This window comes from Eleginops maclovinus, chromosome 7 (assembly GCF_036324505.1).
Source record: "Eleginops maclovinus isolate JMC-PN-2008 ecotype Puerto Natales chromosome 7, JC_Emac_rtc_rv5, whole genome shotgun sequence".
Taxonomy (NCBI): Eukaryota; Metazoa; Chordata; class Actinopteri; order Perciformes; family Eleginopidae; genus Eleginops; species Eleginops maclovinus.
The window spans coordinates 24,322,788-24,336,307 of NC_086355.1; the positions used below are offsets into that span (position 1 = coordinate 24,322,788).

The window sequence follows — 13,520 nt, forward strand, 5'->3', positions numbered from 1 at the left end:
ATCTTACATTTGAAGAATACGTAAGCAGTGGGATCTTAAAGACATTTGTTGTGTTGATTATGAATTAAATATGTTCTAATTAATGTAGCTTTTAATATATTCTCTGGATTTATGAACTTGTATTAAGTTAAATATTCTAAGAATAATTTGGATTTATTGTGACCAGCGGTTATATAAGGAAGGGGTGGGACTGAGCCTTGGAAACAAGGAATCGGTACAGTGACCTCACGTTACACTTAAAGTTTTTGTTTATTTGTTTGTCTAATTTTGTGGAAAAAGAAAATAAATCAGCAAAAGGAAGGCAAAGAAATCAGCGCCTGCAGAGCTTTATTTGTACGTGTGAGTTAAGAATCGGAGCCCTGTTAATGTGGCACAGTTTTAGAACATCCTACGAGAATGTGCGAGACAGGGTGCTATGGTTGTTTTTCCCTTGATAAATGTGTTGATGTTTTTACTTTAGCCCCTTTATAACACAAGAATGAAATAAATGTCACTAAGGTGGTAAAGCAGATTCGGGGGAAAGCATGACTGTGCATACCTGACTTGTGGGGTCCCCCAACAGGTTACATATGTGGGGAACAATCTTACTGAGGGTCAGGCCTTGAGCTCCATATCTGGTAGAGAAGAATGATATCAATTAGCCCAATGAACAGATAAAAGGAGTTATACAGCACCTACAGGACAGGGTAGTGAAAGGAATTCAAGCTGAGCATCATTTAAAATGTAATTTAAAAAAGGCAGTTTTGAAGTGAAATGTCTGCCTAGCTAAAGATGTTGTATTTCATAAAGTGCATGTATCCATTAAACTGTACAAGAATATGTGTATCATCCACATGATAAATATGTATGAAAAGAGGTCTCCTCTGTATGGCAGTGTGCGTGGAATGAGAGAAGGGTTTGACTCACGTGCTCAGTGTGGCAATGAGACAAAGGCACACTCCTTCTCTGGTCCTGTTGTTCTTGTGTTTGAAGCCTCCCAGCATTCTGTCCCACACATACTATAACAACACACACCAAAACAATGTATGAGTCAATTGATGAGTGAAAATACAAACAGTAAAGGAAATGGACCAGTCCAACATGAATGGCTATTCAAAGGTATAAATAATATGAATTACATATTTGCTCTATTTATTTGGTCTACTTGATATGGCATACATTTGACATGTTTTTCTCAGAAATTGGAAGTAAAACCTCAGCTCTTTTAATAATGCAGACATTCAGACCCTTAAAAAGAGCAACAAACATGTTTAAGCAGTTTTTCTCCTCTAAACACATCAGAGCAACTAAAGGTAAAGGGTTAAATATACTGTATATACAGCTCTGGAAAGCATGAAGAGACCACTCCACATGTTTCTTAAATCTCAATCTCTACATGTATGGAAGCCATTCCAGTGTCTGTTGATTTCCAACATTTAGTTTATAGAATACTATAAGAAATATAACAAGAGAAAATGATAATGCTGAAGTGGTCTCTTAATTTTTTCAGGGGCTGTATATATATATATATATATATATATATATATATACAGTGGGGCAAAAAAGTATTTAGTCAGCCACCAATTGTGCAAGTTCTCCCATTTAAAAAGATGAGAGAGGCCTGTAATTTTTATCATAGGTATACCTCAACTATGAGAGACAAAATGAGAAAAAAAAAATCCAGGAAATCACATTGTAGGATTTTTAAAGAATTTATTTTCAAATGATTGTGGAAAATAAGTATTTGGTCAATAACAAAAGTTCATCTCAATACTTTGTTATATACCCTTTGTTGGCAATGACAGAGGTCAAACGTTTTCTGTAAGTCTTCACAAGGTTTTCACACACTGTTGCTGGTATTTTGGCCCATTCCTCCATGCAGATCTCCTCTAAAGCACTGATGTTTTGGGGCTGTCGCTGGGCAACACGGACTTTCAACTCCCTCCAAAGATTTTCTATGCGGTTGAGATCTGGAGACTGGCAAGGCCACTCCAGGACCTTGAAATGCTTCTTACGAAGCCACTCCTTCGTTGCCCTGGCGGTGTGTTTGGGATCATTGTCATGCTGAAAGACCCAGCCACGCTTCATCTTCAGTGCCCTTGCTGATGGAAGGAGGTTTTCACTCAAAATCTCACGATACATGGCCCCATTCATTCTTTCCTTTACACGGATCAGTCGTCCTGGTCCCTTTGCAGAAAAACAGCCCCAAAGCATGATGTTTCCACCCCCATGCTTCACAGTAGGTATGGTGTTCTTTGGATGCAACTCTGCATTCTTTCTCCTCCAAACACGACGAGTTGAGTTTTGACCAAAAAGTTCTATTTTGGTTTCATCTGACCATATGACATTCTCCCAATCCTCTTCTGGATCATCCAAATGCCCTCTAGCAAACTTCAGACGGGCCTGGACATGTACTGGCATAAGCAGGGGGACACGTCTGGAACTGCAGGATTGAAGTCCCTGGCGGCGTAGTGTGTTACTGATGGTAGCCTCTGTTACTTTGGTCCCAGCTCTCTGCAGGTCATTCACTAGGTCCCCCCGTGTGGTTCTGGGATTTTTGCTCACCGTTCTTGTGATCATTTTGACCCCACGGGGTGAGATCTTGCGTGGAGCCCCAGATCGAGGGAGATTAGCAGTGGTCTTGTATGTCTTCCATTTTCTAATAATTGCTCCCACAGTTGATTTCTTCACACCAAGCTGCTTACCTATTGCAGATTCAGTTTTCCCAGCCTGGTGCAGGTCTACAATTTTGTCTCTGGTCTCCTTTGACAGCTCTTTGGTCTTGGCCATAGTGGTGTTTGGAGTATGACTGTTTGAGGTTGTGGACAGGTGTCTTTTATACTGATAACGAGTTCAAAAAGGTGCCATTAATACAGGTAACGAGTGGAGGACAGAGGAGCCTCTTAAAGAAGAAGTTACAGGTCTGTGAGAGCCAGAAATCTTGCTTGTTTGTAGGTGACCAAATACTTATTTTACAGAGGAATTTACCAATTAATTCATGAAAAATCTTACAATGTGATTTCTGGATTTTTTTTCTCATTTTGTCTCTCATAGTTGAGGTGTACCTATGATAAAAATTACAGGCCTCTCTCATCTTTTTAAATGGGAGAACTTGCACAATTGGTGGCTGACTAAATACTTTTTTGCCCCACTGTATACACAGCAAATCAACTTTAGTCTTGGAATTTCCAGGCTGTGTGCTGCAATCCTAAACAGATGGGTTAGATGAGCCACTTGAAGGAAGGCCGGTGTAAGTGTGTGCTGGTACCTGTGGGCTGGCAGCTTGCTCCATGATCTTTAGCAGCACTGTTTGGTCTTGTTCTCGCACTTGGTCTTTAGAATCTCCCAATCGATCGATAAGGCTGGGCAGAACTGAGGGAAAGAGCAGGAGGAAACAGGAATTTAGAAAAGATGTCTGGGTGTCCTATCCTTGTGCTTTATGCGAACAAAGCATTCTATTTACAAAAATTGTGTAAAAAAAATAATAACTTTTAAACATTACAAAAATAAGCAGAATGATTGGAAATTGTTCCTTGGCCCACCAATCTTTCAGCCTTCCACTCAAAAGAGTCATAATAGAAAATGATGAGATTTCACAAAAGATCTGCAAATGGTAAAATTGAAAGAAAATGTGACATTCAAATTTATCTTGACCTTTGAACTCCACATTTCACTTTATTCCTATTAATGTGATTCATTGGCTGAACATTATTTTTCCCCTGTTTGGGATAAATAAAGTATTTCTGATTCTGAATCTTTCAGAGGTTCTAAATGTTCCTCTAAGTTAGTTAGTTATCTACATTAACACAAACATGGTACTGTGTAATGATCATTTATCACAATATCACAGAAAAAACTCTCACCTGTTCCCACATGGGCCCTAAATTTCTCCTGTAACCTTGTCACTAAGGCAGATAGGAGGTCCAAGCCGAGCAGAGCCACCTGGTGGAGACATAATAAAAACACATTTAAACATCTAAATGCTTTTTAAATAACATTTGATCAAAAATAAACCGCATTAATCTCTTTCATTTCCTACGTGTTGTTCTTAATCACACTTTCAGGCAATAACCATTTGCTACAGCCATGGAAATCTTGTGTTGAAGGCTGTTTTGAAAATGTTCTCTTGCAAAGGATTATGGGTAACAGAACATGTTGACGTTTCTGAGCTCCTGCTTCTTTATGGATGACATTAGCCTCTTGCAACCTTCACAACATCACATGTTGATACATTTGGGACACGATAGGAGAATAAAATACGTGTGGAGCCCTGCACCACGACTGAACACCATCTGACCAAACATGGGTGTGAGTGCACCGGCCCACATTCCAGCATCTATCCTTGTCTGGGGGTGAGTGAGCTACTCAATGAACGTATAGTGAGAGCAGCCCTGCTAACACCAGATCAGCACATAAGCATCACCTGGGCTTCTGTCCGGGACATGGTGCAATTTTTGGAAACCCTAATATTGTAAATATAAATCTGGAACCATGAGAAGTTAGAGAGTGGCAATGCTGCCCCCTAGTGTTAGAGAAGTGAACTGACCGAGAGGAACAGCGACGCAATGCAATCCTCTAACAGCATGCAAACATTGATAGAGTCCCTTCACTGATGCCGTTGATATAAGTTGAGGATTGTAGGGAACATATATATTCTGGTGGAACTAAAATACTCAAAGTTTTGTTTTCTAACAAAAATATTAGGACTTCCCCTTCATCTGGGAATGTTTGGTCTATCTAGTTTCTATATTTCTCACTGTACCTCTGTGTTTGAATTTTTTTTTAAATAAAGATTAAACTATATATTGAGCAAGTTTTATGCTATGTGAATGATTCATTTTTTCCTGACATTAAAGCAGATTTACAGCATTCCAGGTGAGCTGTGTCATTACTCCTCAAAGAATGTTATTCTACTCTGTGCCGAGCCTTCCTCCTCAAGTCCATTTACATTTATGTTCCTGCTTGTTCAAATCTCCCACTGGAAGAACAGGTAGGGAACGTCCCAGCAGGCAGAAGCTGGTGGTATTTACAGGCCTAATGCTCAGATCAGTCCCTTTGTTCTCCAACTGGAGGGAATCACAGTCGTTATGTTCATTACAGGGCCCAAACAAAGACCGGCTGAGAGCGGTAAGAGGGATCAGCACAGTTTAACAAGGGGGGTGAATACACTGAAACTCAGTTTGACTTCAAATCTAGCTCTTCTTGGGGTGGAATTAATGCAGGAGGTCTGTCTAACCTTAGTGAAAAAACTGAAGGTAAACACTATTCTCCGCCTTTCTTTTCTCAATTCAGGAGAGCTGAGTTGCAAAGGGACCATGGCAACAACTGCACCCTGTGTTTACATGTTAGATTCAGAGAAAAGACACACATGTGCGATGGATAAACTCCCTCATTGCTGTCATCCACAGCTGGACATCCCCCAAAACACACACACTCACATACATACACTCAAACGACCCCCCACAAAGCTCCAGACCCAAATCTCACACACAACATCTCTTCCCAAATCCCCAAACCAACACTCTCTCTTCATTTCTACTCCCCTTGTCTGTAATATTGTCTCTAGATCAGCAGCAGATACTCAATACTAAAAATATTTCAACTACTTCACCATATGAGATTAAAAATGGTGTACACTAAATATGACCTCCAGAACTGTGGCCTAGAAACCAAGAACCTGAGGCAGGACAGGCCTGCATGATGGAATGAAACTAAACACAGTCTCTCTTTCTGCTCCTCATGTGTTTTAATAAAGAACTCCCCACCCACAGCTTACAGGCTTTCATAACCTGACCTTTTCAAAACATGTGAGGCTCTGGCACTAAGTGTTTCTTTGCTTTTTTTTATTGTTGACTTCACAGCAGGACATGTTGGCAAATAAACATCTTTAAAATGCAACAACAGTACAAATGTTCTCGTTGTTTTGTTATGTCTAATATGCAAGATGTAGCTGTGAAAAAGTAAAAATGGAAAACCGGATGCTGGAAATTCCATTGATTATCATATAGCCATGATATAATTCTGAGGTGGACTTGTGATACAATTAATTAAATGTTCTCAAATTGAAGAACATTTTACTCTACCCAACCTACTGTATATAGAGTCAAATGTACTCCTTTTTTCCGAGTTGTATTTCTAGAGTTCATTTTACTCTATTGTGTGCTTACATTTGACTCTTTTTTGCTTAATGGTTATTTACTCTATGTAGTGTATGTTAAAAACAACTCTACTGCCATTTTACTCATAACAGAAGGTACTTTTACTCAGAATAGAATAAATGACCTTTATACCAAACAAGGTCAATGAACCAAAGTGCTTAACAAAGCCCAATTTATTATCCTGTGCAAGACATAACACAATGATAATCCCTTTGGAAATGTACTGATTTAAAGATATATAAAAGAAAGGGAGGCCTCAGTAAAATGGAAATTAAAACGTTGGCCCCTGTTCACTTTCAAGCCATGTACTGTACATGTTTTAAATCACAGGCGACTGTTTCCAACATGGAACAGCACTGAGGGTGCCGCTAGCAATAAGAACATGACCTTTACGCTGCAATGTATACAAGTTCAAAATTCTCCTCTTATAGTGCGGTCGTCCTTCAATTGGAAGGTTGTGGGTTACACCCCGCAGTCAACATGGCGGTGTATCCTTGGGCAAAACACTGGCTGGCCCACGGTGTGTGAATGTTTGTGGTTGTGAGCTTACTTGAGCCAATGGCACTGCTCTGTATAAAAAGGTGTGAATGGGTGAATGATGAATTGTAGAATGTAAAGCACCCTTGAGGACTGGGTTATACAGCGCTATATAATCACTGTCCATTCAACATTTAAATATGAATAAATGTATCCAGAAACCAGAACAAATCAGACAATGGAAGTATGCAATGATTGAGGGTTGTAATGTTCGACATGTACAGATTAAAATAACATCGACAAACTGGACACGCAAGGAAAAGCAGACATAGTTCTCTGTTTCACCGAGTTCATCGATTCTTTTAACAGTTAAAATATTTGCAAGGCAACAAGCCACATCCAAGCAATAGCTACAGCACACATGTCTCAGTCTCTAGGCTTGAGGCTACCATGTGATCAGACAGAGAGGCAGGCAGGCTGAATCTTGCCTTTGACTTTATCTGTAGCTGCTGGGTATGTATCACAGAGCACTTCATTTACATAATAGCTCGGACTGGGCTGGTTTCGTACTGCGTCGTCTGAATGTGAAGAATCAACAACTTTTCTCATCTCTGTTTACATGCTTCCTGTTGCTCCGTTACATCTTGGAGGTTTCCATTGAGAATGACTGCCATCCTGCTGCTTTTTGTGTCACTGTTTGTCTGGACTTAAACCATACTGTAGATTCTATATTTATTCTACGTAATATTCCACACCTTCACACTGATTGTACATAATCTATTCTGCTTTATATTTTGTTTATATATACTTTCTTTTGAAATGCTATTTTATTTATTGTAATTACATTGACTTGTTTTTATTTTTTAATCATTCTGCTGCAACTAAAACATTTCCCAAATTGGGATCAATAAAGTTATTCTATTCTAGTTAGAGGCTAATGTGTACGTAAACCAACCGGTACATGGAATACAGTAAGTTTCACTACTTCTGTTTATGATTGGGAATATGCCAATTTCCCCCAACATTGCAACAATAGAAATAAGGGGTGGGGGGGATAATGGATACAGCATAGTATCGCGATACTTTGCGTGGCGATATTGTATCGATAAACGGACAGCAAGTATCAACATTTTATTACATAAACTATTCATATTGCAAATCCAAATTAAAGCTCTTGGTAAAAATTGCTTTTTCAATCCACTACATGGTGCTGAGCTTTCTCTTGTGTGGTCATGGCCCAAGCCATGGCTCCGGACTTTGAGGAAAATATTGGTAGTGGCCAAACTCCAGGTACTACCACTTCCGTATCAGTCTGTGACGTCACCGGCGCAGAAAGAGACGTCTGTAAATCGGTGGATCATTGTTTTGAAACCAGATTAACTACCCAGTATGAACCCTGTTATAGCCCTTATTAAATCATTAGGTCCTTAAAGTTCTAAAATGGGCTAAAAGCTGAATCCAGATTTATTTTCTCTCTCCATTCATTCTACTGAGCTGAAGAGGGAGATCGGGGGCGGGGCTTAAGGGAGAAACTCAACTGCGAATGCTCGATGCTCTCGACAGCCAGGCATGATGGGTAATTTGTGACATATTGCTCTCAATAATCTCAGGCCATTTTGTCTTCATGAACCAATGAGCAGCTCTCATAGGAATGAACGAGGCCCCGCCTCCAACGCTGTATCCAGTTCTTATTTTACATGCATGTCATGGCCATGGGTAAAGTCAGTGTGATTGGCAGGAAGTTTGTCAAAAAAAAGATGGGGTCAACGACGAAAGAATTTAGAAATGCGCCATATAGCAATTTATCGTAAGGCAATACGAAGCATATCGTAGAATCGCAATAGTACCGTATCGTGTGGAACCTGGTGATTCCCACTTCTAGTAGAAATGACACATGACTGATGGTTTACAGAACCGACCAGACGTAAGACTTGAGGAGCGGTAACCTTTGATCAAACCAACCCACGAACATTAATCCCAGCTCAATAAAACATATGTGCCTGTTGAGGCTGGAACACTCCATCTGTCTCTGATGTTGAGGAGGCTTTAAATTAAATCAAGGATTTCTCTCTGGTGTCCAGCCTGTCATCTCATTACCAGTGGAAACACCACGCACAGACTCACACACAAAGACATGGAAAGGGAAAGGCAGCGATTTCCCCAAAATGAAGAGAACAGCTGGGTATGCTGTCCTTTTCCACAGGGACTGAATCCACACACACACTACCATCTCAATCACCAACACAAAAAGTCTCAGTTCAGCAAATGAAGCTTGCAAAAAGACAACAGAAAGCCTTTAGATATGTGAACAAGGAAACTGTACACAGAACAGTTTAAAGTCTGCCTCTCCACACAGGCACAGCAGGCTGTAGTTTGTTGCAGCATGCTTTATGATTATGCAGCATACCTGGCCCTCCTTCCTGCCGCATAATACTAACTGGATTCTGATGTCTCAGGCACTTCCATAAAGATCAGGATTTGTCTGGACCGTATCTATTTTCAACTGAAATTACATCAAAACTGTAAATCACAAGCCAATAACTCGACCCTGACTTTCGTAGGCAGCAGAATTGCAGCAACAGATATAAATCCTGCAGGTATGCTTTTAAGCGGTTTGCAGTGATTCAGTAAACTACCTTTAGCCTTCAAACTGACAGAAGAGGTGGACTTTTTCCTGCTGTGCGTTTGTTAGTAGCTCATTCTTTAAGCCACCACACAAGACGAGACATGTGCCTGTGTTTGCAGAGGAGCTGGAAAGCTAATACGAGCTGCAGATCACAGTGGAAAATAGTGGCAGCTTCTTTAAAATGAACAGAGTAAGGACATGCTGACGGGTTAAGGCCAACCAAAATGATTCATCATGTAGTATACTGTACATTTTAAAAAATAATCTGTAATAGTAATTCAGAAATCTGATACGATTTTATACGACAGTCAGAGCTAAGTAAGGAGATGTCAGAATCCAAAAAGCATGAACTATTGGATTGACTTGCTTCTCCAGCGCCAAACACAAATGACAAATGCATAGCTTAGCATTAGAACAGAACAGAAAGTAAGAGGTGAAAATGTTTCCATTTTTTTGTTCAGCTGGATAATCTCCACATATATACAGCAATGTTATAATAGTTGAAGTGTAAATGCAACCATCGGATGTAAATAGCTAACCTTTAAAGGAATTGCATCACTGTTGCATGTAGGGCTGCCCCGATAAGTCGGCTAATCGTTATTCGCCGAAAAAAATATTCATCGACTAATTTCTCATTAGCTGATTAGTCGAAAAAAGAAAAGAAGCTCCATCTGCACGCTGCATGTGCAATGTCACCTGGAAACCCCCTCAGACTTCTTTCAGAGCTGTGCCTGGTCCTTAAGTTATTTTGTCGGGCAGGATATCCAAAGTGTGAGATCCTTCTGAGCATGTAAGGGACGAGCCCCAAAAGGTGAAAAAAAAAAGGTGCCTCCGTATCCACGCCATCATAACAAAACACGGAGCGTTATTATCCCGACAAGGTGTGTTCCTAATCAGATTCGGAGTAAAACAGCAGCAGTGGGTCAGGCAGTAGCCTAGCTTTGTATCAACATATATAAACCTGTAATATAAAATCATTCAGAGCTCAGAAACTATCAATCCAAGCTTTCATTTCAGGATCAGGGCAGAGGGATTTTTGCTGACGAGCATATTTGTCGCTGTATCCATTTCCTGTGTAGTGTGTGACGTGTGAAGCACAACGTACCATCCTGTTATAATAAGGTTCTTTATCAGCCTTTGATACTGAAACAATTTGGGAGAAGAAAACTCTTTTTTCATAAATCATAATAAATCATATCCGAATTGACGACTACTAGTCGACTAGAAAAATCTTTAGTCGAGGGCAGCCCTAGTTGCATGTCACCGCCACTAAGGTAAAGCGATAGTGTCTGGCTTGAAGACCTTTAGTGTTCTCTTTTACTCACTTGTTACCAACTGCCAGTTTTAAGACCCATAAATCTTCAACATCTACAAGTTGCTTTTTTACTGACATGTCTAATAACATTATTTCAGCCATCTAACCAAAAACTCAAAAAAAGTTGGACCTGGGAGCCGGGAAGTGCTAATATGCTAATGAATTTCCTGGTTAAGGCCCCATTTCTGCACCGATCGATACCTTGCTCAAGGACAGGCAGACAATACAGCCATTGTTGCTGGAGAGAAGAGTGTTGGCATGCACAGTCAACATACTGCAGATGTGTGTTGGAACTGGGATGTGTAATTCTGGTCTTCAGCCAGCATGTGGAGTGCAGCAACAGCGTTATCATATTCCTGAGGTGTGATTAGCCAGCAGTGGCCGCACAGTGACTCAGCAGAACCTGAGGCATGGAGTGTACAGTAAACACTCATTATGGTACACAGCCGACAGCGCTGACACACAGCACAGCAGATTCAAATGAATGAAGCACACATAGAAGACTTTGTTGCACACAGACGCACACATGAACACATCAGCGCTTCCCGTTCACTTCCCACAGAGACGGCTCTTCATGCTTGACTACCTGCAGTGAAAACGAGAGCATCCTCCTCCAGACATACTGTTACTGATACTGATACTAATATCTCTCTCTCTCTCTCTCATATTTGATATAGATCAATATAAGATTAATGAGTATGAATAACAGGAGAATAGCCAACAAACAGAGTCTACGTAAAGTTTTGTTCCCAAACCATTTGTTAAACCTTCAAGTGTGTGGAATAACGCTGGAGGAATGGACTGTATCATTTATGGAAACATTAGTGGCGTTGTTGTGCTCTCTAATGCAATTGCTAAAATTTACCCATGATGACTTTGCCAACCTTATCCTTATCCTCCTTGTGTGTTTCTATAGTAAGCATCACAACAGTTGGATATTTTGCTACAACAAGCTAGCTAATGGTCTTCAGAGTAGAGTGGTGCAGGAACGAGTCCTACAACCTGGAAGTGAGTTAGCATTTTACCACTTCCAGTTCCCTCGTCTCAGAATCAGTGAGATTTCTTCGTAGGATTTGGGAAAATAGCTTGAAATAAGGTCTGTGGTTGACACAAGATTAAGAGAGGGATCACGTTTTGTTCCACGACATTAAATCCATCAGCAGTGACCCCCCCCCCCCCCCCCCCCCACGCGTCTGAAAACGATGGTTGTTAACAAGTGGCTGAATAGGACTACAGAAGTTGTTGAGGACGTTGTACGTCATTACTCCGAACACGTAAACACTCCCGCTAAGTTTGTTTGCCCCTGTTCTAGAGCCATGAGTTCCAGTTAAACTCAGTGCGGCTAAAAGGAAAAGCGTTGTTAATATATGCAAGCGTGCGAAAGTCAGTTGAAAAGATGTTAAGTTGGCGTGACGTTGAAGTCCTGCGACCCTGCTGTACTCTGTAGTTCGTTTATAGCATAACGTTAGCATTTTGCTTCTGGCGATTAGATTTATGTTTCGAAAAGGATAAAAGTAGAGTAGACATGTGGAGATTATCCGGCTGAACAAAAAGTGCATTTTTCAAACTGTTTTCCTCAGATCTTATTTTTTACAATATTCCAAAATCCTATGGAGAAATCGCATTGCTTTTTGGAACCCATGCAAAGCTTACTTCTGACCTACAGAATACTTCATCCCTGCACCACTCTGTTATTGCACCATTGCACGGCGCAGTGTTATCATATATGTAGAAAAAATATATATATTTAAGACCTTTTTTTAATATATCATTTCTGGTGGTGTTAAAAAAAATAAACTTACTCACAAAGCTTTCTGTTTGTACTGATATAATTATTTTCTGGGCCAATTTTTCCCTAAATTAAAGCCAAGACTATATGACATGAAGTAGGAGAGAGATGGGGGATGACATGCAGCAGAGGTCCAAAACCATAACCGTGCAGCACATAGACCTTAATACTCAATAGAAGCTGCTCCTTCTGGTTTTGTTTGACGAGCGTTTCAGAAGTGCAACGATGGGAAGCTCATGATGCTGTACTGTAACAGTGAGCAGAGAGCAAAGGATCTGAGATCTGTTGACTGAACCCTCAACATACGATTCCCATCATCTGCAAGCTCAGAGCATTCACTGCCCTGCATGTGCATCCAGATTCCATATATTTAGGTTCCTCTCCTTTAATTTGCCATGCATAAACCACCTGATAAACACATAAACAGTATCTGTTGATGGGGTAATGAGAATCATCTGGGTCCATTCCATAGACTCCGGAGGGAAAAAGATGACTGTACGCAAATGCAACACTTTCTATGCACTTCTTAATATTGTTTGTGTGAACTTCACAAATTCTAAACTAGTAGATATTGTGCTCTACTCGTGCTAAAGCTCCTGTGCAAGATAATAATACTCACCGGCCTAAACACACAGTCAAACCCTGCTCCCTGACTTCATACATCCAGCAGACTGTCCTGATGCCTGAACACAACACAGCTGTGGGGAATGTCACTCAGGCTGCATAATGCTTAGAGGTGAGAAACACACATGTGCATATACGTACACACAGTTTGACACACACCAAGCGCAATCACAGCCCTATCATTAGCTCTGTCTGATAACAGAAGTAAACAAGCACTTCAGCGAAGGCACATTTCTCAGTAGATTAGGCACGCAGAACAGATACGAATTGGAGGGGGAGAAGGACAGAGAAGTTAAGGGACAATAGCATAGTGGTTCATCCATATGGATTACTACAGTAAAAATGTGGCAGGTCAGTAAGAATAAAGCAGTGTCATAGTCTTATTAAAGTGTGGGTTCACTCTGTGTCTGTTTCATTTTGAGCAACCAACTTTAAATGTGTCCTAGAGGTAGAGGTGTGGCCTATCAGACGGTAACCACGGGACGGTTGGTGGCGGAAGCTGAGTCACATTTGTTACGGGCAGATACATAAACACAGCAAATCAGAGAAAAC

At 40.6% G+C, this 13,520-nt stretch overlaps 1 protein-coding gene and 1 non-coding gene across 2 annotated transcripts in view; one reads left to right on the forward strand and one right to left on the reverse strand.

Annotated features, from left to right (window-relative positions):
• Positions 1-13,520, reverse strand: part of clasp1a (cytoplasmic linker associated protein 1a) — a 92,050-nt gene that overhangs the window by 65,613 nt on the left and 12,917 nt on the right. The window contains 4 exon segments of the mRNA XM_063887701.1: positions 539-614; positions 907-998; positions 3,248-3,351; positions 3,843-3,921. Coding sequence (XP_063743771.1) covers positions 539-614; positions 907-998; positions 3,248-3,351; positions 3,843-3,921 — 351 coding nt within the window.
• On the forward strand, positions 4,315-4,441 carry LOC134867906 (U4atac minor spliceosomal RNA). The gene has a single exon (XR_010166212.1). It is a non-coding gene; the product is annotated as a U4atac minor spliceosomal RNA (small nuclear RNA).